We start from the raw sequence: 27,813 nt of genomic DNA, 5'->3' as shown, positions 1-27,813 counted from the left end.
AAACAGCAATAGCCAATCAGCTGGCGTCCCCGAAGTGCTCTATCAACAGATTTCGAATAGGGAGGTTCGAGCTGTGGGGGCTTATCAAGAACATAAAATGTAAAAATAAACAACCCCATGCATGCCGGCAGAATGGACGTGAATTATGATTAATGTATTAACTATGGTACTCGTCATTTGGGCAAACCAGTTTAACATCGCTACTCCTAAGAATTGGTCGAGCCGGAAGCAAGTAAGCTTAGCGACTGGACAGAAGTCTTAGGAAAGGTTCTAAAATATCAACGTCTAAAAGTGAGGTGTAAAAAGAAACTCCTATAATGTTACGATTGTCTAAACAAAGCTTGGACAAGTACAAACAGATTGCGAAACAGAAAGAGAAATTTGGCAGAATATGTCGTGAATTATCAAAACGTGATTTTTCCTCTGGTGGAAGCCTTCCAGAAAGTGCTGATATTGTAATCATTGGTTGGTATATGGAATGCATCATGTGAAAGTACTTACATTTGTGAAAAATATGGATATGAGTCAAAATTTTACAAGTGTGCAAATCATTTTTAGCCGTTAGAGCTTTTCCTGTGAAACATTTTACTATTTTTTGCATGTCATTTCTGACTAATACTGTATATTTCATAATAAATCATATGCAAAAAGAAAAACATGAAAACTTGCAGCAGGACTAAGATATTCGCCTTTTTCCGCACGCCTTGTCAGTATTTTCGTTTTATTTCGGTATAGGTCGGAGGAACGTACAATGCGCTGCAGAATGATTTTTGTGAATTGTAACGTATGTCCTGTTTGACCGATTAAATTCGATTGAATTTTTAAAATTATTTATATCAACCCAGTCCGGGGACAACTTGACAGTTCCCATATATTGAACTCATAAGCAAATTTTGTGGTGATTTGGTGATGTCATGGCGGCTCGAATGGAGCAACATTTGAAAATCTCATTTATTATTTTCCGTATCTGTAAAAAATAAACAATTTAAGCATTTCTATCATCAAATTTATTTCTCTGTTCAAATTAGAAGCTGTTTTCATTCCGTCATACCTAAACAGAAACATAGATTCCATTTTGAATTTAAAAAATCCAAAATAAAATAAATTCAATTTTCGGAAATTCAAGATGACTTTCAAATCAAGCCACTTTCACTTAAATTGGAAATATCGGAAAATCTTCTGGATCGAATCAACATTTCCCCAAGCATGAAATCCTCCGGCAGATGCCGTTCCGTTAGGTTTCTATCAGACTGGAGTAAAATGCCTGAATAATTTTGAAGGCATACGTACCAAAACCATCGCAATATCTGCCGGACAGAATAAGTGCAAAAGTCGAACAAAACTCTGCAGCAGGCGAACAAAACTGTGCATTCCTGCTGAAACCGAGCACTACCGGTTTGCTGCCAGAGTTCTGGTATAAGCACACAAATCAATTCAAAACCAATTTTGCTAAACAGGTAGAAAATCCTACATATATTGTTTATTTTCCCACTAGAATACTAGAATTCTTGACGTTCTTAATAAACTTGAAACAAAATGTCGTTGGTTCACGAATTGTTAAGCTTGGTGGTTTACTTTCATTGGCCAAAATGTTTTTCATTTATATTTCTAGAGAAAAAAGCACCAATGATTTACCGACTACAAACTTCCGACAACACGAAAACCAAAAAAAAAAAATTAGGAGGGAAGCGAGCCGGTTGCTAAAAACGAAGATTTCCAGCTAAATTTATAATAAAATTTATGTAACTGCTGACGGTTTCCAGTTAGGGATAAATTTATTCTCTAATAATAGTTTTCTTTATTCACATTTTGGAATACGTTTTTTCTAAATGTGACGAATTTCGCGCCAACTCGGACAAATGTTGGCAGCACCCTCTCTGATTTTAATGAAACTTTATGTACATGAGAACTTTGTCACAATAAGCCACTTTGCATACTTTGTTTTTTTTTTTAAAAAAAAGATCTAGACTGTCTTTTGGAAATGGTCAAACTTTTTTCTACCAATTTTTTCAAATTGGTATAGTCTAAAAATGACAAATCCAACAAAAAAATGTTGTAGGAGTGATTTTCACAAAATTAGTCAAATTTTTGAACACAAATATTGAAAAAATTCTTCATCGACTTCTACACTGAAAAAAGAACCTATTTTTAAAATTCAAGGTCGATTTACAAAAAATCCCATCTTTAATTTGGATGAAATTTTGTTTCAAGATAGGAAATTATGTTCCCTACCGTCAAAAAATTCAAGTTGGGCACATTTAAGAAAAAAAAAGTTATTTGAAAAAAACTTTTCCATGTTCAAACTGATTTTTTTTTTCAGTGTATTTTTATCGAAAACTGAACGAATGAAAAACATAATAATCTCAGAATCCAATTTCCCGACTGCTAGTTGCCTGATACATGCAAAAAGTATCAGTAACGAATTTGGTATAGCACGTCAGACTGGACTGAAACGAGGCCGAAGGGATTCGTTTAACGGAGATCTGGTACTAGAATACTTGGCGCACGACCAGACAACTTGTTTAATATCGCGATAACCGCCACCACAAGCACAGAGACCGCTCTCCACGACTTCAATACGCCGGAGGTGGGCCTTTTACCTATAATGATTATGCATGACCCGAGATATCACCCGAACGAAGTCATGACCTTTATCCATTCATCCATCCTCTTGGACCAAGGTTTGTTGGTACCTTTGGGATTTCTATACTTCCATCGCTCCACAAAATTTGCCAATTTTCGAACTTACTCTGAGAAGAAATATTTAAAAACTTCTAATGACAAAATGTCCCCCTTCTCATCATCATTCTCATCCAAGTGTCCGCCTTCTCATTACCCGGAAAGGAGCACTGAATAAAAAATTCAAACTAAGGTAATCTGATATGATTTTTCAGATAAAGTACTCAAAAACTCCCATTTTTCCCCAGGAAATATAAAGAATGCTTTCCATGCTCCATCAAACGGAGAGCAACCTGTAACTGTAACGATGTGAGCATGGTCGTTGATAGATAAATATAAAACCATCAGTTTTGTAGGGAGAATGGTGACAGCACAGCCTCTTTTATGATTGCACTCACCGCTACTGTCATAATAATTAGCATAAAAGCGAAGACTGCATATCCAGAAGACTGGCAACTCTGTGCAGAATCTGGAGACAGTAACAGCAACGCCACTTGCGGGTAAAGGTGGTACTTCCCATAGTGATGCACACACACATATGCACTTTTACATTAAGCTTCCTACCTTTCTCCAATGGAGGCGCTGTAACCTCTGTCGCTTCTCGTTTGTATGGGAGAAGGAAAGAGATATCAGTCTTCTTAATATGTAGTCTTCGATAAAAGCGATGCATAGTTGTCATCATATGACGAACGGTCCGTGTATTTCAACCGCAGGATGAATCGAATACACAACGTAGGCCCTAGCCACCAAACGAAACATTGTTTTTCTGATGATCTGTCCGTTAATCCGTCGACGGACCGGTGCCAATAATCGCGTTTTTTAGTTTTCATCAAGTTTTTCATTTGCATTTGTAGGGTAGCGTATATTGGGAAAAATTCGGGCGATCTGACGTTCAAAAGTCCCTTTCGCGTATAATTCTAAGCAATCTCTGCCCACCGTGAGGTAAGAGACTGTTCACGGTTGTTCGCGTCGGGTACTCGTTTCGTCTGACCTTTAATCGTAATGCAAATGCATTGTGTAAAACCTGGAGGAAAATGTAGGGAATGAAATATAAGGACACTTGGACCTTTTAATGTCCCATGTGGAAATTCCTGCTAGTTTCTAAAATTACCGGGACCAGGAACCACTTACTTCGGTTTTGTAATAGCACCCTTCAATGGACACCCTCAGGCCTTTACGAGGAAGCTTAGGCGAAAAAACTGACTTTCCTCTTTCGGAAATTTATAGGCACATTAGAAGATGTTCCCACAATGGGATCGTCAGACTCTTGCTCTTTAGTGTACAAGGAAACGTAGAAATTAGTCGTTGTCGGTGGCGTAGCGCTCTTTTGCATCATCGGAGCGTTCTTAAAAGAAAGTTTCATTTTGTTCCCACATAATTTATATGCATTTTCCACAGCGTGCCTTGTTTCTACAATTAGTCGCTATAGGCCCAACTGTTTGCAAAAATGGAAGTTCATGCCTCGCGGCACAAAAAGGCGAACAGGTAGACTAGCCTCGCCCAAAAGATCAAAGTTTGGAAGAGCAGATTCGGCGAAAGGTTCTAAATAAGGCTGACGGAAAATAAGCTGTTTTCAAATACTCTTTGATTTTTTCCTGAACGCAATTGCTTACGAACCAGAATTTTTACTGATTGAAACAGAGGGTTTTTGAAGGAGCGAACCCCATACTTCGCAATTAAGGCCCCTGTTGGAGACTACACCATCAATCTCTACTTCCCGGGTAGGTATTGTCGCGCTTATAATAAAATCTCACATTGCGGGCGTCTGAAAGGCGCATCAAATATAGCCGCAGTTGCTCCGCAAGCAGATTTCAGTGGAGCTTTATTTTTCTGCCAGCTGTGTGCTTTTCGAAAGCTTCAAGGAAAAAGCTGCCTATACATTTATATAGGCGGCTGTCACGCGCCTATCTCAATTGAGCTTTCATATAATCGCATATCGAGCGATTATCCTGCAAGGCACAATACATAGACAAGATACTTTTTCGTACACGGCCAAGTGGTATTTAGTTAAATCTCGCATATATCGATGATGTTAAATGGCTCATCTTTGCCCTCATTCAAGTTTGTCATGAATATATCCCAAATTCGTTACTTATACTTTTTGCATGTATCAGGCAACTAGCAGTTGGGCAATTGGATTCCGAGATGATTATGACTTTCATTGGTTTAGTTAAATCTCGCATATATCGATGATGTTAAATGGCTCATCTTTGCCCTCATTCAAGTTTGTCATGAATATATCCCAAATTCGTTACTTATACTTTTTGCATGTATCAGGCAACTAGCAGTTGGGCAATTGGATTCCGAGATGATTATGACTTTCATTGGTTTAGTTTTCGATAAAAATATACTGAAAAAATAAATTCAGTTTGGACAAAGAAATTTTTTTTAAATAGCTTTTTTTCATTAGTAGAGCCCAAATTTAATTTTTGACGGTAGGTAGGGAACATAATTACCTATCTTGAAACAAAATTTCGTCCAAATCAAAGATGGGTTTTTTGTAAATCGACTTTAAATTTTTTAAATCGATTTTTTTCAGTGTAAGAATCGATGAAGAATTTTTTCAATATTTTTATTCGAAAATTTGACTAATTTTGTAAAAATCACTCCTACAACTTGTTTTGTAAGATTTTTGTTATTTTTGGACTACAGCCATTTGAAAACAAAATGGCTAAAAAGGTTTGACCCTTTCCAAAAGACAGTCTAGATCATTTTTGGAAAAAGGAAGTATGCAAAGGGGCTTTTGTGACAAAGTTCTCACGTACAGAAAGCTTCATTAAAATCTGAGAGGGTGCAGCCAACTCTTAATACGATCTAGCGCGAAATTCGTCATATAGAGAGTGCGGAATCTCATCCGAATTTACCATATGTATAAAATACCTAACGCCTACGTTGAGTTTTCGAGTTAATTTTTCAATTAGGACGGTTTGTTTACTGGGGACAGCCCGTATTATTAGCCTTCTCGCTGTTTTGGGAAGTGTCAGTGTTGTTAGTTCTCATTAGTTATCCTCCAGGGAGAGATATACGGAGAGAAATAGCACCCTTCAATTCGATTGTTAAAATCCAGCAGCGCTCCCAAAAAAAAGGTTGATTGGTTCGGCTGGCTCAAATGTTTGACAGATCAACTGACTCAAGATGGCGTCTCCGAATATCTCTTCGTTCAAGATAACTAGTTTTTATGTTCTTTTTGGCTTATGATTTATTATGAAATATTCAACAATTTTAGACCGAATCGACACCTCAAAACATTTCAGAAGTAAGCGTTATTTCAATTTGTTATTGTTGTTGAGGAAATTAATTATTACTAATGATTTATTTTTGTCCTTCAAAATTTCAATTTGAAGAACACTTACTTTTCATTTTTTCCTAAAAAAATTTTTTTTCTTTTCTTACAGATAAAAAATATGTAAAAATAAAAATATATTTTTATAATTTTGCCCTGTTTTCCCAGGAAAGTTTATACTAAATAATAAGATAAGGGTTATGAGGCTACGCCTAGTGACTAAAGCAGAATATGTATCAGCCTCGGAACAATAAAAAGTAATAAAAAAAATTAAAATACAGGTTACACCATGGGGCTTATTAAAAGCGGGTCACTTCATCTTTTTTATCTTCGGAGAAAGTTGATAGTTCCCCAGGCTCAACTTTTGGTGATAAATTCTTAGAAACTTATCCTTATTTGCAATATTTTGCCAAAAAAAAAAGAAATGATTCCTGAATCTGACATTCGAACTGGTTTACCAAAAACATGTTGGTGCCAGCTTTCCGGTAAAACAAATGCATTAATTTCTGATAACCTTTCCGGTCTCCCGCACAGAGATGCCAGGTACTTTTTTCAAATGTCTGCAACAATAATTTTAAATGTCTGGGAAGAACAAAAATGTCAGGAAAGCTAGTGTAACCAAAAGCCTTTATATTCAAAAATCTGCAAATATCTGCAACAAAACTAAAAAATCTGCAAATATCTGCAACCAAACTAGAAAATCTGCAAATATCTGCGTCATCGAAAAAATCTGCAGCTTAAATTAAAAGTCTGCGAATTTGCAGACTTGTCTGCAAATCTGGCATCTCTGCTCCCGCATCATACTGAAAACTCTACAATGATGGTTATTTCGTACGAAGATCACTGACTGAGCAATTTAAATAATCAACCACACGAGGTCAAGCCCCTAACGAAACGAACCTTAACTACTTAAAGTATATATGTGATAGGCATTGTTTGCAAACATCACCTCGCAGATAACCGGTTACTTTCGATCGTTTTAATATTTGCAAATAGATTTATTCCTGCATTTTACCACACGGTTAAAATTAATCAATTCCTTCCCGAACAGGTGGAGGTTCAGCCGGATGCAATACTTTATATCAACTAGCAAAACGTGGCATTAAAGCTGTGTTACTGGAAAAATCGAAACTGACAGCAGGAACCACTTGGCACACAGCCGGATTAGTGTGGAGTTTAAGACCGAGTGATGTAGAGATCAACCTATTAACCTCTACGAGGAACCTCCTAATGACCTTGGAAGATAAGACCGGACACAATTCAGGATGGATCAATAACGGAGGCTTGTTCATCTCGCACTCGGAAGAACGTCTGCAAGAGTACAAACGATTGGCCACTTTAGGGAAATGCTTTGGAATCGAAAGTAATATTTTAACCGCTGCCGAGGCACAAAAATTGTTCCCTCTATTAGATCCTACGTCGTTCACCGGAGCGTTGTACTCACCCGGAGATGGATTGGTAGACCCTGCAATGATGTGCACAGCTCTAACGAAGGGGGCGGTGGCCAATGGCGGAAGAATTATCGAAGATTGTCCAGCTAGTAAAATTATTACAGGGGAGAGTCTTCTAGGAACAAAGGATGTAAGAGGCGTTTTAACCAGTAAAGGTATGATCAGAACGAATACTGTGGTAAACGCAACTGGCGTGTGGGGCAGGGATTTGATTGAACCGCTGGGTGTTCATCTTCCTTTGATTCCGATGAAGCACGCGTACGTTATTTCGGAGACAATGGACGGAATTCACCAAATGCTGCCAAACATTCGCGATCACGACTTTTCGCTATACTTTCGCATTCAGGGTAAATCCATCTGTATGGGAGGATATGAAAATAATCCAATTCTGCTGGATAAGGTTCCAGGCGACTTCCATTTTGGACTGTACGACCTAGATTATTCCGTTTTCGACACCCACATCCAAGGAGCGGTTAAGCTTTGTCCAGAATTCGGTAATGCTGGCGTTAAGAGTACTATCTGTGGTCCAGAATCGTTCACTCCTGATCACAAACCGTTGATGGGTCCAGATCCCATTGTAAATGGTCTCTTCCACAACTGTGGATTCAATTCGGCTGGAATGATGTTAGGAGCAGGTTGTGCTGAGCAGCTAGCCCAGTGGATTGTACACGATAGACCTGATTTGCATATGTTTGCTTACGACGTGCGCAGATTCAGTCCAAAACAGAAAAAAGCTCTGAATTGGGCGACCGAGAGAAGCCACGAGGCATATGCAAAGAACTACAGTATTGTGTTTCCCCATGACGAACCTCTTGCTGGAAGGAACTTCACAGTAGATCCGTTTCATAAGGTATGTTTATATTTATATTAAGTGCATGTAGACATTATAGTGTAACTCTTATTTACAGCAAATGATCCAATATGGCGCTGTAATGGAAGATCGGCAAGGTTGGGAGCGTCCAGGTTATTTCATGTCCGAGGATACTGTAGTCGTCCAACCATACGATTGGTATGGATACTACGATTATCCTAGAAATACCAACACCAATTATGAGGAAACTTTGAAAAAGGAATATACTTTCGGATTCCCGGAGCACCACGATCTGGTAGAGTAAAAATAAACGTAACTAAACCACATAAGCCTTAACCTCATCAATTTTAGATTGGCGAAGAAGCTCTGACTTGTCGCCATGATGCCACCATCTTCAATTTGAGCTATTTTTGTAAGCTGTTTCTCACTGGCAGTCAAGCGAAAGAAGCTGTCGAATGGATATTCACGGCAGATTTGAATAAACCTGTTAATAAGTAAGTACACCCAAAAAACACAATCCATATAATTTGCATGCGAAAGCGCATAATTATAATGCAAATTCTGCATTAAAACTGGCAAAATGCATATTAAGCGCTATCGCTTCGGAAAATAAATACAATACGTAGTGATTACACCACGACAACTGATACAATACCACAATTGACATTGTATTAGTGAATTCAGCGTTGGTAGAGTATTTGTCTTAAAATGAACCCTGCAGTAATACTCATACTCGTGCATGTAGAAGTGAAGTTAGCTTCGAAATACTCATACATACTCAAGGAACGTATTACCATTTCATTTGCTCCATATTACCAAGACAATAACACCAGCCGGTAGATCAAAAGGCGTATTATCTCTGGAAGTCGTGCTTACTATGGGCTCCACAAAACTTTGAGATCCATGAAGCTTCACCACCGCACGAAATGCGCCATGTACAACACACTGATTAGACTGTTGGTTCTCTACGGGCACGAAACGTGGACAATGCTCGAGGAGAATCTGCAAGCACTCGAAGTCTTTGAAAGAAGGGTGCTGAGAACGATCTTCGGTGGTGTGCAGGAGGATGGCGTGTGGAGGAGAAGGATGAACCACGAACTTGCGCAACTCTATGGTGAGCCAAGTATCCGGAAAGTAGCTCAAGCTGGAAGGGTACGGTGGGCGGGGCATGTTTTGAGGATGCCGGACAACAACCCCACCAAGTTGGTTTTCACCTCCAACCCGGCAGGTACAAGACGGAGAGAAGCGCAGCGTTCCCGGTGGCTGGACCAAGTGGAGCAGAACCTGGCGAGTATCGGGCACCTGAGAGGTTGGAGACAAGCAGCAACTGACCGAGTGACGTGGCGTAATATTGTGGAACAGATTAAATCATGATAATATAATGTAGAATCAGAAAATAATAATATTACCAAGATGCCGGGTGGTCTTCCTCGAACCGACAGGTGTTCCTCCAGACAATTTCGTAGTACGGTTCAGATGCGGATCGGCAACACACCGCACAATGGAAGAAATCCGACCAAAAAGCCGCTGACAAAGTATAACAATAGTTGATGATTGCTGGAGTTTTCCGCAACTGTAAGGGTATAATTCTTTATCCTTTTACTGCGGCTTCTTAATGAGGCCTCTGATTTGATGAAAACCAGTAATGTTCCGGATCCTCAAAGCCCCATATCTCCGATCACAAGCGCATGCGGTGAATAAATTTGACATTTTGAACGCTGGAGTTTTCCACAACGCCGGAGTATTCCACAACTTTATTCTTTTTACTTTTACTGCGGCTTCTGAATTAAGCCTCAGATTTGATGAAAACCGGTGATGTTCCGGATTTTCAAATCTCCATATCTCCGGTCACAAGTGCGTGCGGTGAACAAATTTGATTGCGTCTTGATTTGCGGAGATTTTCGCAACTGTAAGAGTACAATTCTTTGTACTTTTACTGCGGCTTCTGAATTGGGCCTCAGATTTCATGAAAACCGGTAATGTTCCGGATTTTCAAAGTCCCATATCTCCAGTCACAAGTGCGTGCGGTGAAAAAATTTGATTGCATCTTAATTGCTAGAGTTTTCCGCAGCTTTAAGGGTATAATTCTTTGTACTTTTACTGCGGCTTCTGAATTAGTAGAATTAGGTAATGTTCCGGATCTTCTAATCTCCATATCTCCGGTCCCAAGTGCGTGCGGCGTTCAAATTTGATTGCGTCTTGATTGCCGGAGTTTTTTTGCAACTTTAAGGGTACAATTCTTTGTACTTTAACTGCGGCTTCTGAATTAGGCCTCAGATATAATAAAAACCGGTAATGTTCAGGATCTTCAAAGCCCCATATCTCCGGTCACAAGGACGAGCGCTGAACAAATTTGATTGCATCTTGATCGTTGGAGTTTTCCGCAACTTTGAGGGTATAATTCTTTGTACTTTTAAAGTAGCTTCTGAATTAGGCCTCAGATTTGTTGAAAACGTTGCGTTGAACAAATTTGATTGCATTTTATTTCCTAAAAACGCAATTTTTTATGTAAATATTGTTATATCAGCGGTTTCCAATTAAATGCCTTTTTGGTCGGTTTTCTTCCACTGTGCACCGAGTTGAGCGTATGATGTTTGTGTTGTAGGTCCCGGTTAACTTATTCGGCCCAGATGTTTCGTGTCACCTTCAAGTCGTATTAAACCATGTCTTCCATTTAATTCTACAATAAGGATAATAAAAACAATAAAATGCACTTGCATTTCACTATCAAAACAGATACTAGTATTTAGACTACGATGTATAGTCTTCTTCAGTGCTCATATCGGTTAAAAATTGGAATTTAGCAAGCTAAGCGATGTGGATAATAAAAGTTGAAACCTATTTTATTCTATTTTTAATTTTTTATGTACCTTTGTCCACGGTAAAATGCAGGGTTCTTGTAAACAACTAGCCAATACACATCGCGCATTGCTGCGACTTTCAACGAAATAAGAATAAAACATAATTTGTTTCGAAGTGCCATCAGGTATGCAGATAATCGCCAACCAATAGCACACAAACATGCCCCATAACAAAGGTCTACTACGTATAAATTTTTACGGCAATCGGTTAAGCCACTTGGGAGTCCATAAATCACATACATACAAACATTGGCTTTTATGTACCTAGATAGATAGATAGATAAATAGAGATAGATAAGTTCATCTTTTTGGGTTTTGATGCAAGTGCCAATACCTTATTTACGACTTTTTGGTGGTATCTAACGGGAAAAATAGATCGAAATGGCGAGTTAAACGAACGCAATAAAAGAGAAACTGTTCGACGCCAAAATTTTGAACAAAGATCTTCGCAATGGGATGGCTCTGCGACTCGCTTTCTTGGATCTACAAAAACAAATAACGCTGCAGACTCCCACAGATACCACCAGACCAAAGGCAGCATCAACGCTCCCGGTCAAGAAATTAAACAAGGATCAAGTGTCTTCACTATTAGAAGAAAATCTGATATTCACCACAAGCATAATCCAACAAGAACTCGAAAACCGAAGGAAAAACCGAACCCGAAATAAGAAGGAGCGCGAAACAGAAAATCAGGACAAATCCCGTCCGCTAAAGAAGGCAAACAAAAATAGAACCGAGAAAATCGCACCGGTCCACCAATTGCCTTAATACTAAACCCTACCGACCACTTTTCCACCTCGCAGTGGGAAACTAGTCAGGACGGCGCTACTTCGATTGACATCTTCGAATAGACGAAATCAGAAACAAGTCAGAAAACAACAACAGCAAAGGCAACTACCAGCAACAACAACCAGAAAACTAAACGATGAATTGACAGAGAACAGAGTATCCGCATTGACCCCGTCCGGAGAAGTACCTCTCCACACCGATGAGCCCCCGGCGGCCGTCGGTGAGGGGCCATTGGACAACCCCCAGGCCGGATTACCAGGCCGTCTCCGCTGCCTCGCCTAACGATGGGACACTGTGTAGGCAGGCCGCCCGTCTAGAATATGTAAAACAAATAACGCCAGACTCCCCGGAAACAAAGACGTTAGTATTTCCCTCAACACCAAGTCAGTCCTTTGCAACTCCCTCAGGAATATGTACTGTCTGTGATCTAATTTCTCGTTAGCATACAGTCTGTATTTGCACATCTTCCGAAGGGAATTTTCATCTTCATTTATGCTGATGATATCATACGACTTGTCGTTTGTGAATCCAGGAGCCGCGACAAAATCAAATTGCAAGCGGTTGCGAACGCCTTCGGAAAATGGGCATCTGCGGTAGGTTTCCGGATCTCATCCAGCAAATGTATGACTGCTCACTGTTGTCCATGTAATCACGTGGCAACTGGTAGACCAATAAAACTCAACGGATTCCTGATACCCTAAAGAAAATACTTGGTATAACAGTTGACAGGAAGCTCACACCCATTACGCACTTTTGGCAATTTAAACGGGACTATAACAGTCGGAAAAGGCTTGATCGCACCATCCTCTCCCGACACCCGAGGAACAACCGCAATACTGCCCTCTACATCATCCAAGTCCTAATTCTCAGCCGCTTTTTCTGTAGTATTGAGCTAACATGCAAAAATCTCGAAGGTCTGATCAACACCCTTGCCCCACTGTACCATGGGGCAGTGCGCAAACAGCACATGTGTGGAAGCTGGAGTCTTGCCCTGCAGATGGATGACAACAATACTCACCCTGAGGCGATCCCTCGGATTCCTGGAAAGAACCTACGAGTGAGACTGCCTGACAATTGACACAACCAAACAAATCCACTTGGAATATACCCGAACACCTCTTCCACCGCTAGCGGGTCTAGTCAGACTGTGGCATCGTCCATAAAGTGCGCGGGGCCCTAACCTGGATATCAGTCTCTCTAGATCAGTTGGGGCGGGCGCGGCTCCAAGTGTTGCACAAATGAAATTCCTTGAAGTCATTGAAAAAAGATACGCAAACCATGCAATGCTCTATACAGACGGATCTAAGACCTAGTAGGGTGTAGAGATAGGAGTTAGTGGCATTGGAGCCGGCCTCTTATTCCGTCTACCACCCATCAGCTCCGTTTTCTCAGCGGAAACAGCTGCAATCCTTCTGGCTATACGCAGGAGGCAAGAAAACCTTCCGACAGTGATACTAACAGACTCTTTATCAGTGGTTTGAGCAGGGAAGTCACGACAACCGTTTGTTCCAGCCATCGAAGTAGCCTATGACTCACTGACCATAATCTGTTGGGTTCCGGCAAACTCAGACGCCGATTGGCTGGCCTCTCTCGGCAAAACCTTACCCATATTCTTTACCAAGAATGCGCCGAAAGAAGACATTGCCAAGGCTTTTCACCACAGCATAGGTAAGAATTTTATTAACCATTGGAGATCTTCTACCAGCTATCTCCAGAAAATTGAAGAATCCATTGACAAATGGACGGACCGTCAAAACCAAACCAAGCTCTCTAGGCTGCGTGTCGGACACACCTGAGTTACTCATCCGCATACAGTTTCCAGAGTAGATCCACCAGAATGCAGCTCCTGCAATACCAGGCTCACCGTTGAGCACCTTCTGACCATCTGCTGGGAATTTGCTGATTTGCTTCGCTTCTATAACATACCCACTAGGGTGGCACGAAAATGCATGAAAAAAATTGAATACCGCAGAACCAAGCTAGAAAAATTCGTAATTGTTCAACGAACGCCTACGCTAAATTTGAATCGAATCGGTTGGAGCATGTTTTAGCACAAATGATTCTAAGTTTGTATGGAGTTCACCATGAAAAAATAAAACATTTTCATTAAATTTATAAGTATGCCACCTGGTACCCCTGAAAAATATATTGTATGCTACATTTTATAGATTCAGTCAAGTAGAACAACTTCTTCTAAAGACAGTTCATAGCTATGACAATTGGTTCATGAGTTATTGCAAAATTAATCTTTCGTTGCGCTGAAAGTTATGAAAATAATGTTGTCTCTGGCTACCCGGTGAGCTGAACCTTCAATCAAGTGAACCTTGACGTATTTATTGTGGTCACAAATTTTAAAGTTGGTGTAAAGCGGAAATATAGTTCAGATGGTATCATCAGAAACATATGATCTAAAGGACTTGGGATCGAATTGTAATAGAAATATTTTTATGTATTTTTTTATTGGTGTACAATAACACACGATAAGCAAATTAAAATTGAAACGAGACTAAAGCAGACAAGCTTCCCGTTATTCTGAAGCTCAACAGATGTTCACCACATCCCTGTGGAGCTGGAACTGGAACCGCTATAGGAGTGCCCCGTCAACTGAAGGTGGGTTAATTAAGTAAGTCGGGCAATATCTGTCACTATACGCCATCAAGAGTGTCTCCGGCCATGAAGCGCGATTTGATTTTAACCAAAACTTTTGAACGAATCATCCTGGCCTTAAGATTAGAGTAGCATCGTGAATATAACGTTAGAGCATAAATTTGCTAAAATAAAATAAAACGTTAGGAATAACGGTTTTGATCTCCTTTATTACTTTATTTGAAACTAACAATTCTACATAATAACATTCCCACTTTACAAGCAGCAAAAAAATAAAATATTGAAAAATTAAGAATCGAACTCATATCCTTTAGATTGTCTATTTATGGCGCTCGCATCTGAATTATAAAACCGCCTATGTTGATAGCTGCCTAATTCGGTTTATGGCTAGCATATCACGGTTAACTTGATTGAAGTATCAGCCAGAGTATCCAGATAAATTCAATTTTCATCAACGATGACTTAAGCATTGTATAAAGAATAAATTTTGAAACAGAAGTCGTAGCCTATTACACTCTTCGGAGAAGTTGTACATGGTACTCGTATCTACCGAAATTAGCATAGCATTTATTTTTAGAATACATAGGAACGTGTCTACGAAATATTGAATAATGTGGATCGTTTATCCATGTTAAATCACATACCAACTTTAAACCATTTGTGCTAGAAAATAGTGCAACCTATCAAATCAACATTTTGCATGGTTGAATGAGGTCGTAAAGGGCAAACACGAAATTATTGCGACACATTGAACAGGGCATAACTTTTTTACCATTGGGTAAAAATCACCCAAATTTTGCACACTTTCATGCTGTCAAACTCGAAGTCGTATTTTTCGATTCAACGAAAATGGAGGTGAACCAACGCGAGTCGAGAGAACAAATTCCTTCCAAACACCTGGAATTTGCACCGGCAGTTGGGAAAAATGTTGAACATTCACCATTCAACCGTCTCCAGAGTGTTGAAGCGGTTCCAGGAGCGGTTGACGTTGGCCCACGGCAAAGGAGCTGGAAGAAAACCGGGACCGGAGAACAAAAAGACGGAGGGAAAGGTGAAGCGGATGATTAAAGCAAATCCCAACGTCTCAAGCCGTGATTTGGCTAAAAAGATCGGCATATCGCAGAGCTACGTCCAGAATGCAAAGAAGAGAGCTGGACTACATACATACAAGGTACAGAACTTCCCAAACCGCGATGAGCGGCAACAATCGACGGCTAAAACTCGGGCACGGAAGCTCTACGAGAAGATGCTGACAAAATATGGCTGCTGTGTGATGGACGACGAAACGTATATAAAAGCCGATTTTAAGCAAATTCCGGGGTTGGAGTTTTTCACCGGCAAGAGCAAGTTCTATGTGGACGACAAATTTAAGAAGAAGAAAATGTCGAAGTACGCCTCCAAATATCTCATTTGGCAGGCCATCTGCTCTTGCGGACTGAGGAGTGAGCTTTTCGTGACCAAGGGCACAGTAAATGGCGAGATCTACAAATCTGAGTGCCTCGAGAAGCGCCTTTTGCCGTTCTTGCAGCAGCACGACGAAGCTCCGCTATTTTGGCCAGATTTGGCATCATGCCACTATTCTAAAAGTGTCCTGGAGTGGTATGAGGCCAATTCTGTCCATTTTGTTCCAAAGGACATGAATCCGCCAAACTGTCCGGAGCTGCGCCCGGTGGAGCAGTACTGGGCAATGATGAAGCGGGAACTTTGGAAGAGCAAGAAGACAGTCAAAGACAAGAAGGACATGTTAAGAAAATGGAAAAAAACTGAGAAACTGGTACCGGATGACACTGTAAAGACTTTGTGGAGAGCATCAAGCGAAAATGCGTTCAATTTTACACTCAAGGCTCCATCGATTAATTTTTCTTTTGATTTTTGAAGTAAATATATGTATAAAACTCAGTGTTAAAAATAATCGAAGCTATTTATTGACGGCTGAAAATGAACCTGATGAATAGAAAAAATATTCATTAAAATATCCATGTTATTCATTCAGTTGAATATCGTACAATATATTAATTTCACTAATTATATAGGAAAATGTTTTCAAATGCCGGTAAAGCATATGAAACAACAATCATCATCGCTTACATTGTGCCAGGGCCTACTTTGATGCGTTTGATTCGTTGCTGTACGGCCGCTTCGTGTAATAATCGTAGACGAATGAAAATCTGCATGGATGAATGGGCGGTTTGTTCGTTTAACGTTTTCAGCTGCGTCACTGAATATTGAAAATGAATGCGGCTGAATATGATCAATTTTCATTCAATGAATTTGAATATTTTTAACTCTGTTAAAACTACCCTAAAATTTTGGTTTGATTTTAAACATTATAAGAAAATTGGCATGACATTTTCGGTGTCGCAATAATTTCGTGTTCGCCCTTTGTAGCGAGTAGTTTTAGATCGGTTCTACTGTATTCTAAAATTTGTGCCACCCTAATACCCACATCTATCAGAGACGCCCTATCAAACGACTCGACGCAAGAGGAAGTCTGCTTTTCCTTAAGGACGCCAACATCTTCGATGCTGTGTAGAAGTCCCTTCAAACAACATATGATTATCACCAGAAGCTCATTCGCCACCTAATCTTTTGGGGGCCGAAAATTCATCGCAGCCCTACGCTTCAAACACTAACACAGCTGTAATCCTTATTGATCCCTCGCAAGAAACAAAACAACTACAGAAGCTTAAATATTAAAAAAAGAGATTATCAACAGAACCAATATAACGACGAACTACTTACCTTTGTTAAATGTAATGTCAACATATATCTTTTGATCATAACAGTTTTTGCAACCGACCGAGACGGTTGTGCCTCCAGGTGGAAGGTTTTGTTCTCGAGAGAGTGACGGAGTGCGAGACGCTGTATGCGTTGTTGTGGGAGAGAGAGAGAGAGAGAGAGAGAGAGAGACGAGTTTGTTAAGTGTGAGTCGACAGTTGATACGTCGGAGGCGTGGTCAACGGCATCCTCGACAAGTGGTGTTTTGACAGCAAACCGCGGGTAGACGAATTTGCCTACCGCGGTGGCAGAAATCGACAGTGATCGTGCCTGTACACGCAGAAAAAAATATAGTGTATTGGTGTCGTCGGGCAATTCTAATCGACGAAAGGGAAGCGTCTCTATTTGTCTACCGCAGAAGTGGTACGACGAATAAGGAAAACAAGTGGCACCGAAAAGTGACGCATCGACAGTGGGATTTTCGCAGCAAGCCACAGGTAGCCACATTTGTCTACCGAGGTGGTGGAAACGGAGAGAGCGCGCTTGTGGTGGTGATACCGACGAGCAGCTTAATCGGAGAGAGTTTTGAAGTGTTGCAGGTAGGACTATTTCTCTACTGAAGAAGCAACGCGACGAAGAAGGACAGCAAGTGTCACATTGTCAAACAACGGGCACCGAGTTTACAACGTAACACATGAGGTGTGTTCTACCGGTGTCTTCGTCACCTAATAGAGAGCAGATAACAGGTATATTTTTCATTCCTTTTTGTGATAGTTTTTCTTACTAGGTAAAATGGATGAAGAGATGGGAGAACGAGTAACAGACCCTCCCCCTAAGCCTTATGCTGAAAATGTAAATCCGACTAGAATTAAAATTTACCCAGAGTCGTCAACGGGACCATGGATTGTCTTTATTAGGCGTAAAGCAAAGGCGCTAAATATCATTCAAATTTCTAAAGATTTGACTTCGCGATTCTCGGATGTAAAAGAGATCGTCAAAGTTAATAAAGATAAAATACGCATTGTCGTTGGTAGTCTCAAACAAGCCAATGCAATTGCTTCTTGCGAGCTTTTTACGCGTGAATATAGAGCGTATATTCCTTCAAAGGAAATTGAAATTGATGGGGTCATCACAGAATCGAGTTTGACTGTTGATGACTTAATTAAGCATGGAGTTGGTCGTTTCAAAGACACCATACTTAAAGACGTAAAAATACTTGAATGCAAGCAATTGCATTCAGTATCACACGAAGGAGATAAAAAAGTTTATCGACTGTCTGACTCATTTCGAGTGACTTTCGCTGGGTCTGCGCTGCCCAACTATGTCATTATCGATAAGATTCGTCTCCCTGTTCGCCTTTTTATCCCTCGTGTAATGAATTGCCTTAATTGCAAACAGCTTGGCCACACAGCCACTTACTGTTCCAATAAGGCACGGTGTGGCAAATGTGGGGGTTCTCATCAAGAGGATACATGCAATGAAAATTCAGAAAAATGTTTAATGTGCGGAGAAAACTCACATGAGCTCCCTGCATGCCCCATTTATAAATTGCGTGAGGATAAAATTAAACGATCCTTGAAGGAGAGGTCTAAGCGCTCCTATGCAGAAATGTTGAAAAATGCTACCCCTAAACCCATCTTCTTAGAAAACACTTACACATCTCTATTTTCGGAACAGTCTGACTCTGACGGAGCGTGCGAAGGTACATCATTTGTTTTACCCGGAAATTCCAGAAAAAGAAAACAGTCTTCTTTTCCCAAGCTGCCAAGCAAGGGCCTTAAAATTTCTCCACCAATAGATAAACTGCGCCCAAAACCGAAAAATTCCGATTCAAAACCGAAATCAATTCCGCCCGGTTTTGGGAACGTACAATCCAAACAGAACACCATTACTGGTAATAATAAAATTTCGACCTCCTCTGAGCCTCAGCCAGGAGTAGGATTATTGAAATTTTCTGAAATTGTTGATTGGATTTTTAAAGCATTCAATATTTCTGAACCACTAAAGAGTATACTTTCAGCTTTCCTCCCAACAATTAGAACATTTTTAGAGCAGCTGATTGCTCAATGGCCCATCCTTGCAGCGATCGTATCTTTCAATGGGTAATTCACCTCCTCCAATGAAAGATTCCATCACTGTTTTACAGTGGAATTGCAGAAGTATCATACCTAAAATTGATTCTTTAAAAATTTTACTGCATAATTTAAAATGCGATGCTTTTGCTCTATGTGAAACATGGCTTACCTCAAACATTAATTTCAACTTAAATGATTTCAACATTATTCGCCTAGACCGAGACACCCCGTATGGAGGAGTGCTTCTAGGAATTAAAAAGTGCTATTCTTTCTATAGAATTAACATCCCCTTGTTTGCGGGCATCGAGGCTGTAGCTGTCCAAACGAACATTAAAGGCAAAGACATGTCTATCGCTTCTATATATATACCTCCCAAAGTTCAAATTGGACAACGTCAAATTTTTGAGGTAGTGGAATCCATGGCTGCTCCGCGTCTGATACTGGGAGACTTCAACTCGCACGGAGTATTGTGGGGTTCCCTCTACAATGATAATCGATCCTCTTTGATATACAATGTTTGTGACGAATTTAATATGACAGTTTTAAATACTGGCGAAACAACACGCATCCCCAGACCTCCTGCACGTCCAAGTGCATTAGATCTATCTCTGTGCTCGACATCACTTCGGTTAGATTGCACGTGGAAGGTTGTACCTGATCCTCACGGTAGCGATCATTTGCCAATCGTTGTTTCAATTAACAGTGAATTAGGCCTTACGAATTCAATCAATGTTCCTTATGACTTAACACGAAATATTGATTGGAAAACATACGAAACATTAATTTCCACTTCTCTTGTTTCGACAGAAGAGCTACCCCCTACCGAAGAATATGAATTCTTAGCGGGTTTAATTATTGAAGCAGCAGAACAAGCTCAAACGAAATGCAATCCTGGAATGACAATAAATAGACGGCCCCCTAATCCTTGGTGGGACAAAGAGTGCTCTGATGCATATGAAGCTAAACAAGTTGCCTACAAAGAAATTATGAAACAGAAAGGGGGTATACGTGAGAACTTTGAAAATTATTTCATTTTGCAAAACAAATTTGACAGTATACGTCGTGCCAAAAAATCTAGTTATTGGAGACACTTCGTTAATGGCTTGTCAAGAGAAACATCAATGAGTACTCTTTGGAACACAGCCAGAAGAATGAGGAATCGAAACGTGACTAATGAAAGCGAAGATTTTTCGAATCGTTGGATATTTAATTTTGCCAAGAAAATTTGTCCCGATTCTGCTCCTGCGCAGAAAATCACTCGCGATGCTCCCACAAGTAACGATTTCATAGATTCGCCTTTGACAATGATGGAATTCTCAATTGCACTCCTCTCATGCAACAATAATGCTCCGGGACTAGACAGAATTAAATTCAACTTGGTGAAGAATCTGCCTGACCTAGCAAAAAGACGCTTGTTGAATTTATTCAATAAGCTTCTTGAGCAGAACATTGTCCCGCACGACTGGAGACAAGTGAGAGTTATCGCTATTCCAAAACCGGGAAAACCAGCCTCCGATCATAACTCGTATCGACCGATTGCAATGCTATCCTGCATCAGGAAATTGTTGGAAAAAATTATCCTACGACGTCTCGACAATTGGGTTGAGGCGAACGGCTTGCTATCAGATACCCAGTTTGGTTTTCGGAGGGGAAAGGGAACGAATGATTGTCTGGCGCTACTTTCGTCAGAAATCCAACTCGCTTACGCAAAAAAAGAACAAATGGCGTCTGTGTTCTTAGACATAAAAGGAGCATTCGACTCAGTCTCCATTGATGTTCTCTCGGAGAAGCTACATCAATGTGGTCTTTCACCGATATTAAATAATTATTTATACAATTTATTGTCAGAAAAGCACATGCATTTTTCATATGGCGATTTGGCGACATTCAGAATAAGTTACATGGGCCTCCCACAAGGCTCTTGTCTAAGCCCCCTGCTCTATAATTTTTACGTGAATGACATTGATAATTGTATTGTCAGCCCATGCACTTTAAGACAACTTGCAGATGATGGGGTGGTTTCTGCCACAGGACCAAAAGCTATAAATTTACAACAACCATTGCAAGATAGCTTGGATAATTTATCAATTTGGGCTTTAAAGCTGGGCATCGATTTCTCTACGGAGAAAACAGAGTTGGTCGTTTTCTCAAGGAAGCGTGATCCAGCTCAGCTTCAGCTTCAGTTGGTTGGTAGAACGATAGCCCAAGTCCTGACTTTTAAATACCTTGGAATTTGGTTCGATTCTAAAGGCACATGGGGAGGCCACATTAGGTATCTAATAACGAAATGCCAACAAAGGATAAATTTTCTGCGAACAATAACTGGATCATGGTGGGGTTCTCATCCAAGTGACATGATAAGATTGTATCAAACAACAATACTTTCAGTAATGGAATATGGGTGCATCTGTTTCCGTTCAGCTGCGAACACTCACATTATTAAACTGGAACGGATACAGTATCGTTGTTTACGAATTGCCTTAGGTTGCATGCAGTCGACCCATACGATGAGTCTTGAAGTACTAGCGGGAGTTCTTCCTTTAAAAGACCGATTCTGGGATCTCTCTTCTCGTTTACTTATTCGATGTGAGGTTATGAACCCACTTGTAATTGAAAATTTTGAAAGACTTGTCGAGCTTCAACCCCAAACCAGATTCATGACAGTGTATTTCAATCACATGTCACAAGAAATAACGCCTACTAGGTATGTTCCCACATACGTCAATATACTAGATACTCCTGAATCCACTTTATTCTTCGACACGTCCATGCAAGCAGAGATTCGTGGAATTCCGGATCATCTACGCTCGCGGGAGATCCCTAAAATATTCACAAGTAAATATCAACACATAGACTGCCTTAAAATGTTTTACACTGATGGGTCACGAATCAGTGAGGCCACTGGTTTCGGTATTTTCAACAATAATTTTTCAATTTCTCTCAAACTTGCAGAACCCGCCTCTGTTTATATAGCGGAACTAGCAGCAGTTCACTATAGTTTGCAAATAATTAATACTTTACCCCCGAACCATTACTTTATCCTCACTGATAGTCTCAGCACAATTGCAGCTCTACGCTCAAAGAGGATTGATAATCACGATCCATTCTTTTTGGGGAAGATACGAGAATCTCTGAGTAACCTGACAAGAAAATGTTATAAATTTACCCTAGTGTGGCTCCCCGCCCATTGCTCTATTGCGGGCAATGAGAAAGCTGATAATTTAGCCAAGATTGGTGCACTAGATGGTGAAATATATGAAAGACCCATCGCTTACAATGAATTTTATAGCGCTTCTCGACAGAGGACACTTGCTAGTTGGCAAACATCTTGGGACAATGGAGATATGGGACGATGGCTACACTCAATTATCCCTAAAGTATCAACGAAGGCATGGTTCAAAGGATTGGATGTAAGTCGGGACTTCATCCGTGTGATGTCTAGGCTCATGTCCAATCATTATACTTTAGATGCGCATCTCCGTCGTATTGGGCTCGCTGAGGGTAATCATTGTGCTTGTGGAGAAGGTTACCATGACATTGAGCATGTTGTTTGGTCCTGCACTGAATATCGTGAAGCCAGATCACAATTAGTAGATTCTTTACAAGTCCGAGGAAGACCAATCCATGTTCCTGTTAGAGACATCCTGGCGTATCGCGATCCTCTATACATGGAACTTATCTATCATTTTCTAAAAACAGCGTCTGTTAAAATTTAATTAAATTCATCTCCTCATACTCTCATCCAAGGCTAATCATTCACCAATTAAAGTATCCTAGAATATTTAGTTTTTAAATTTAGATAATAACAGAAAAAACTAGGAGTGGGTAATGTCCGGGACGTAACCGCGGTGTTGACGTAGGACTAAACTTGGGCATATCATATGACATTCATGGATAATTTGAGCCAATGCACTTTTTGAATGAATGTTTACTGGAAATTTCATGTCGAATGAGATTGCCACATTCACTGATTTTCTAGGACTTGCAAAAACCTTCGGGTTTGTAGATTAATTTGATAAACATTTGCTTATATGAATCACTGGTAAATGTACACAAGAATTGACAGGCGCAAACTTATTAAATGGAACTTTCTAATTCAATTCTTTCTCCATTATGTTTTCATCCTAAAAAGAACGGTTTGTAGATAACTATGTTTGGTGATACCAGACGAGAATCCTTGCTAACGATTCGAACCTTGCCCGAATTCGCTTCTGCTGCGTACATACACGAACATTCCCCTTTCGCAGCTCACATCGAATGAGCATTGTATATCGGAATGCGATCTCTTTTATAAACTTCTTAGTGCAGATGGTAGTCCATCCCTTTGTGCGACAAATGAAAATATTTTCATCATTCGTTTTGGCGTGGCATTCGCTTAGTAGCAGGGTTGCCACATTCACTAATGTTCTAGAAAGATTTGCATTGTAGATTAATTCGATAAACATTGGTTTATATGTGTCATTGATAAAGTACAGCAGACTTGACAGGCGCAAACTCAATCCAAGTTATTAAAAGGAGCTTTCTAAATAAATTCTTTCTCCATTATATTTTCATCCTAATAAGAACGGTTTGCAGATAACTATTTTTGGTGATACCAGACGATTACATACACCAGATGCGTACATACACGAACATTCCCCTTTCGCAGCTCACATCGAATGAGCATTGTATATCGGAATGCGATCTCTTTTATAAACTTCTTAGTGCAGATGGTAGTCCATCCCTTTGTGCGACAAATGAAAATATTTTCATCATTCTTTTTGGCGTGGCATTCGCTTAGTAGCAGGGTTTCCACATTCACTAATGTTCTAGAAAGATTTGCAAAAACCTACGGGTTTGTAGATTAATTCGATAAACATTGGTTTATGTGTCACTGCTAAAGTACAGCAGACTTGACAGGCGCACACTCAATGCAAGTTATTAAATGGAACTTTCTAATTCAATTCTTTCTCCATTATGTTTTCATCCTAAAAAGAACGGTTTGTAGATAACTATGTTTGGTGATACCAGACGAGAATCCTTGCTAACGATTCGAACCTTGCCCGAATTCGCATCTGCTGCGTACATACACGAACATTCCCCTTTCGCAGCTCACATCGAATGAGCATTGTATATCGGAATGCGATCTCTTTTATAAACTTCTTAGTGCAGATGGTAGTCCATCCCTTTGTGCGACAAATGAAAATATTTTCATCATTCCACATTCACTAATGTTCTAGAAAGATTTGCAAAAACCACCATTCAAAGCACGGCTAATTAATGCTTTTACAAAATCATTTCTATCAAAATTTACGGTAAAATCTACGGAATCTACTACACAATTGTTTTAATTATTTCCCAACAAATCGCGCAAAAATCTGTTCCGTACAGCACAGCGCAAATAATTGACGTTGGAAAACAAATCGGCAACTTCAGCTGCCAAACACTTAGAAACGATCGAAGCATTTTTCCGTTAATATCACTTTTTTGACTCAAATTGTTGTAGGTATTTTATTGCTTCCGTCCAATTGGTCAGTTTATTGGTTTTATCGCACATTTTTCGGATATTATTATAGAAAATAACTAACCCGATAAGAGGGAAGTTATTTTCCAAAGCACGAAATGGAAATTTCAATTGTAATTCTTCTGAGAACGATTTTGTGGTCCTAATAAGGACCGTTTGTTGTGAATATTATTTCGCCGTTTCCCGCTCGGCATGATGATTATTCGCTTGGCATGGATAGCGCACAGATTGGTATTTTCCAACAAACTAACCAGGCAGGCCTCGCTGGCTTCTTAAAGGGCCATTACGGCTGAGCTCCGGAAGAGTAGGTTTTGAAATTCTGTGCAATCTCACGGACCAGGCACTGGAAGAGCAGCTTGCGAATTAGTAACTCTGTCCACTTCTGAGAGCAATGAATTTCACGCAGGGCGACGACTGTTCTTGGTTGGCAGCGATAAGGCAGTAGCTATGATTTGGTTGGTGGTCAAAATGCAGCTTCTCGTTGAGCAGCACACGTACGTGTGTTCTGCTCTGTGGCTTACACACGTCTGGCTTTAAGAAAAACTGTGACACCCATATTTATAGGTTTTAGCATTAATGTTGATTCGCATTAAAAGTAGTTTTTGAACTTTTTAAACAAGTTTTACATAGCAAACAAGGTATCAATAGCAAGCGTTGAACGTTTTCCTTTCGATTTATGAAACAAAATTAGTAATTCCTTGAGTAGGAGAAAAGTTATTAGAGTTCAAAGTGTACGTAACGCATCCGTTTTGAAAATTTTGAAATGACACCCAGTATAGTAAAGAAAGACGTAAGTCCTACGTCAAAAAGTAAATAAATACACCCGAAAATACTAGATCATTATGAAATACAACAATGTAAGGAAAAAAGCAAACAATAAAGTGATTTCAGTGTTAGTTTTAAACAAAGTACTAGTATAGTTAAAATTAGTCTTAAGGATTTTTGTAACGTGCTATGTAAAAAAAGAAACTGGCGTAAAAAGCTTTTGCAAATGCCGTGTCAAATAAACGTATGGAAAAAAAAAAAAAAAAACATATCTTTTACTTTCATTAACCCTCCGGAAGTCGCGCAAATGGCCCATTGAACGAGCAGCCGCTGGTGCGCTAAGACGATTTCGCTAGATTTTCAGAGCAGCGTGCGCTCAGTGTACTAGCGCGACTTCCGGAAGGTTAAGGCGACTGACCCTTGAGATTAACGCCGAAATAAGCAAACAAACTAACAACATAATTATCGCATTGGTGAGAGTGATCGTACCACTGCCTCTAAACCGAGATCACACACAACCGCCACTGCCACCCAACTATCACCAATGCGATAATCATTCCTGGGACGTCAAAAAGGGTTTGTGCATTGGGTTGGAGTCCCAAGGGTTGCAGGTTCGAATCCTGCCTCTGGGGTGTTTTTTCACATATTTGCTTTAGTTTAACTCATTATTACTATCTTTTTTCCTTGTTGGGTACCACCAAAAAGTGTTTTAGCGTATTTATAAAAAAATATGAGCTAAAAGTGAAAATGAACGAAGTTACAGTCGTTTCCCCAACAAGTTTCTTTTTATAGTGTTTGCGTTAAGCATGATATTTGGACAATCGACGCACTGATTGGCATGTGAATCGGTGAATTCGTTCAGAAGAGAATTTTCTCATCGCAAACGGTGCAGAAAAAAAAAATGCCAGATTGAGACAACTGTCGTAGCGCCGTCACTTCGACTACATTCGCCATTTTTGTATTCGCTAGATACATGAAAATATGTTTTTCGATACTTTAATTTGTATAAGATTCTAACTTTACACTTTGAAAATATCACATATAATCGAGTTCAAACTATCTAATAGAATACACACCTTTAAAACTGGACCTATTGACTTTAAAATTTATGCTCATATGCTTTGTTGTTCAATCATCGATTGTAATCACAATTTTTACATTTTAGAACCATATACACTTGCGCTCTGAACAAGCGTGGCGGCGTGGAAGCTGATGTGACCGTGAGCATTGTAGAATCCGGACAAGGAGAGCTTCACGATCCTATCTTCAAGGTTGATATTTATATCTCGTACCCGCTTGGGGTTGATTTAATATTTATTCTCAATCATTGAAATCAACAGGGTCGCGGATATTACATCGTAGCGGGAGGGGCATCAGCGTATCACACGAAATCGCATATTTGGGCAGCGATACAGGAGAAAGCTCTACGCGCGGTCGTGACTGATCAGACCGATGCAATGGGAGTCCTGTCAATCCAAGGACCCAAGAGTAGAGAAATTTTACAAAAAATTACAGACTTTGACCTAAGCGATGAAAAGAAACTAGCACCAAATATGAACGCAGTGCTAAGTATTAAAATTAATCCATTCTACTCGTGCAGCGTGAGAATTTTAAGAGTCAGCTTCGTTGGAGAGTTAGGATACGAATTGCACATACCAGAGGAAAGCTGTAACGATGTTTACAACGCATTGATGAAAGCCGGATACAAAGATGGACTGCGAAATGCAGGATACCGCGCACTGTACTCGTTGAGTAGTGAAAAAGGTTATCATCTGTGGGGTTCGGATTTACGTTCAGATGATACACCAATTGAAGCAAATCTTGGTTTCACCTGCAGGAAGAAAGGTGACTATCAAGGTCGGGTAGTTGTCGAGAGACAACTACAGAATGGAGTGAACAAGAAATTAGCATTCTTTACATTGAATGAACAGGTAACGTCCCACAAGTCTTATTTATTTTTATTAATAAACACACAATCTATCGTAGGTACCGGTTTGGGGACTGGAGGCCGTCTATCGAAATGGAGAACTCGTCGGTCACCTGCGACGAGGCGAGTATGGCTACACACTGCACAAACCGATCGGCCAAGCCTACATCACCAGAAAGGACGGCGACTACGTTACAAACGAGTATATCAAAAACGGCCGATATCAAATTGAGATTATGGGAAAACTCTACGACGCAGAGTGCCACCTCAGAAGTCCATTTGATCCCAAAGGCGAACGGATATTAGGCATCTATAAATAAATTTTACTACCAACGTGATAGTTT

The 27,813-nt window shown here is 40.0% G+C and overlaps 1 protein-coding gene across 1 annotated transcript; it reads left to right on the top strand.

Annotated features, from left to right (window-relative positions):
• The first annotated feature begins 186 nt into the window (after nt 1–186).
• On the top strand, nt 187–27,807 carry LOC131689477 (sarcosine dehydrogenase, mitochondrial). Its single transcript, XM_058974578.1, has 7 exons — nt 187–465; nt 7,014–8,263; nt 8,322–8,519; nt 8,576–8,718; nt 26,708–26,813; nt 26,883–27,473; nt 27,529–27,807. Exons 1-7 carry the CDS (start codon nt 318–320, stop codon nt 27,787–27,789), a joined length of 2,697 nt encoding a protein of 898 aa, XP_058830561.1. The 5' UTR covers nt 187–317; the 3' UTR covers nt 27,790–27,807.
• The last annotated feature ends 6 nt before the right edge of the window (nt 27,808–27,813 follow it).

This window comes from Topomyia yanbarensis, chromosome 3, assembly GCF_030247195.1.
Source record: "Topomyia yanbarensis strain Yona2022 chromosome 3, ASM3024719v1, whole genome shotgun sequence".
NCBI lineage: Eukaryota > Metazoa > Arthropoda > Insecta > Diptera > Culicidae > Topomyia > Topomyia yanbarensis.
This window is presented reverse-complemented; position numbering and strand designations above follow the sequence as displayed.

Bases quoted from the DNA above. Each gene is read 5' to 3' on its own strand.
- LOC131689477 (XM_058974578.1), top strand. From the start codon at position 318: ATGTTACGATTGTCTAAACAAAGCTTGGACAAGTACAAACAGATTGCG. The intron at 8,520-8,575 runs GTAGAGTAAAAA...CATCAATTTTAG, and splicing joins TCCCGGAGCACCACGATCTG to ATTGGCGAAGAAGCTCTGAC. The intron at 8,719-26,707 runs GTAAGTACACCC...TTTACATTTTAG, and splicing joins TTGAATAAACCTGTTAATAA to AACCATATACACTTGCGCTC.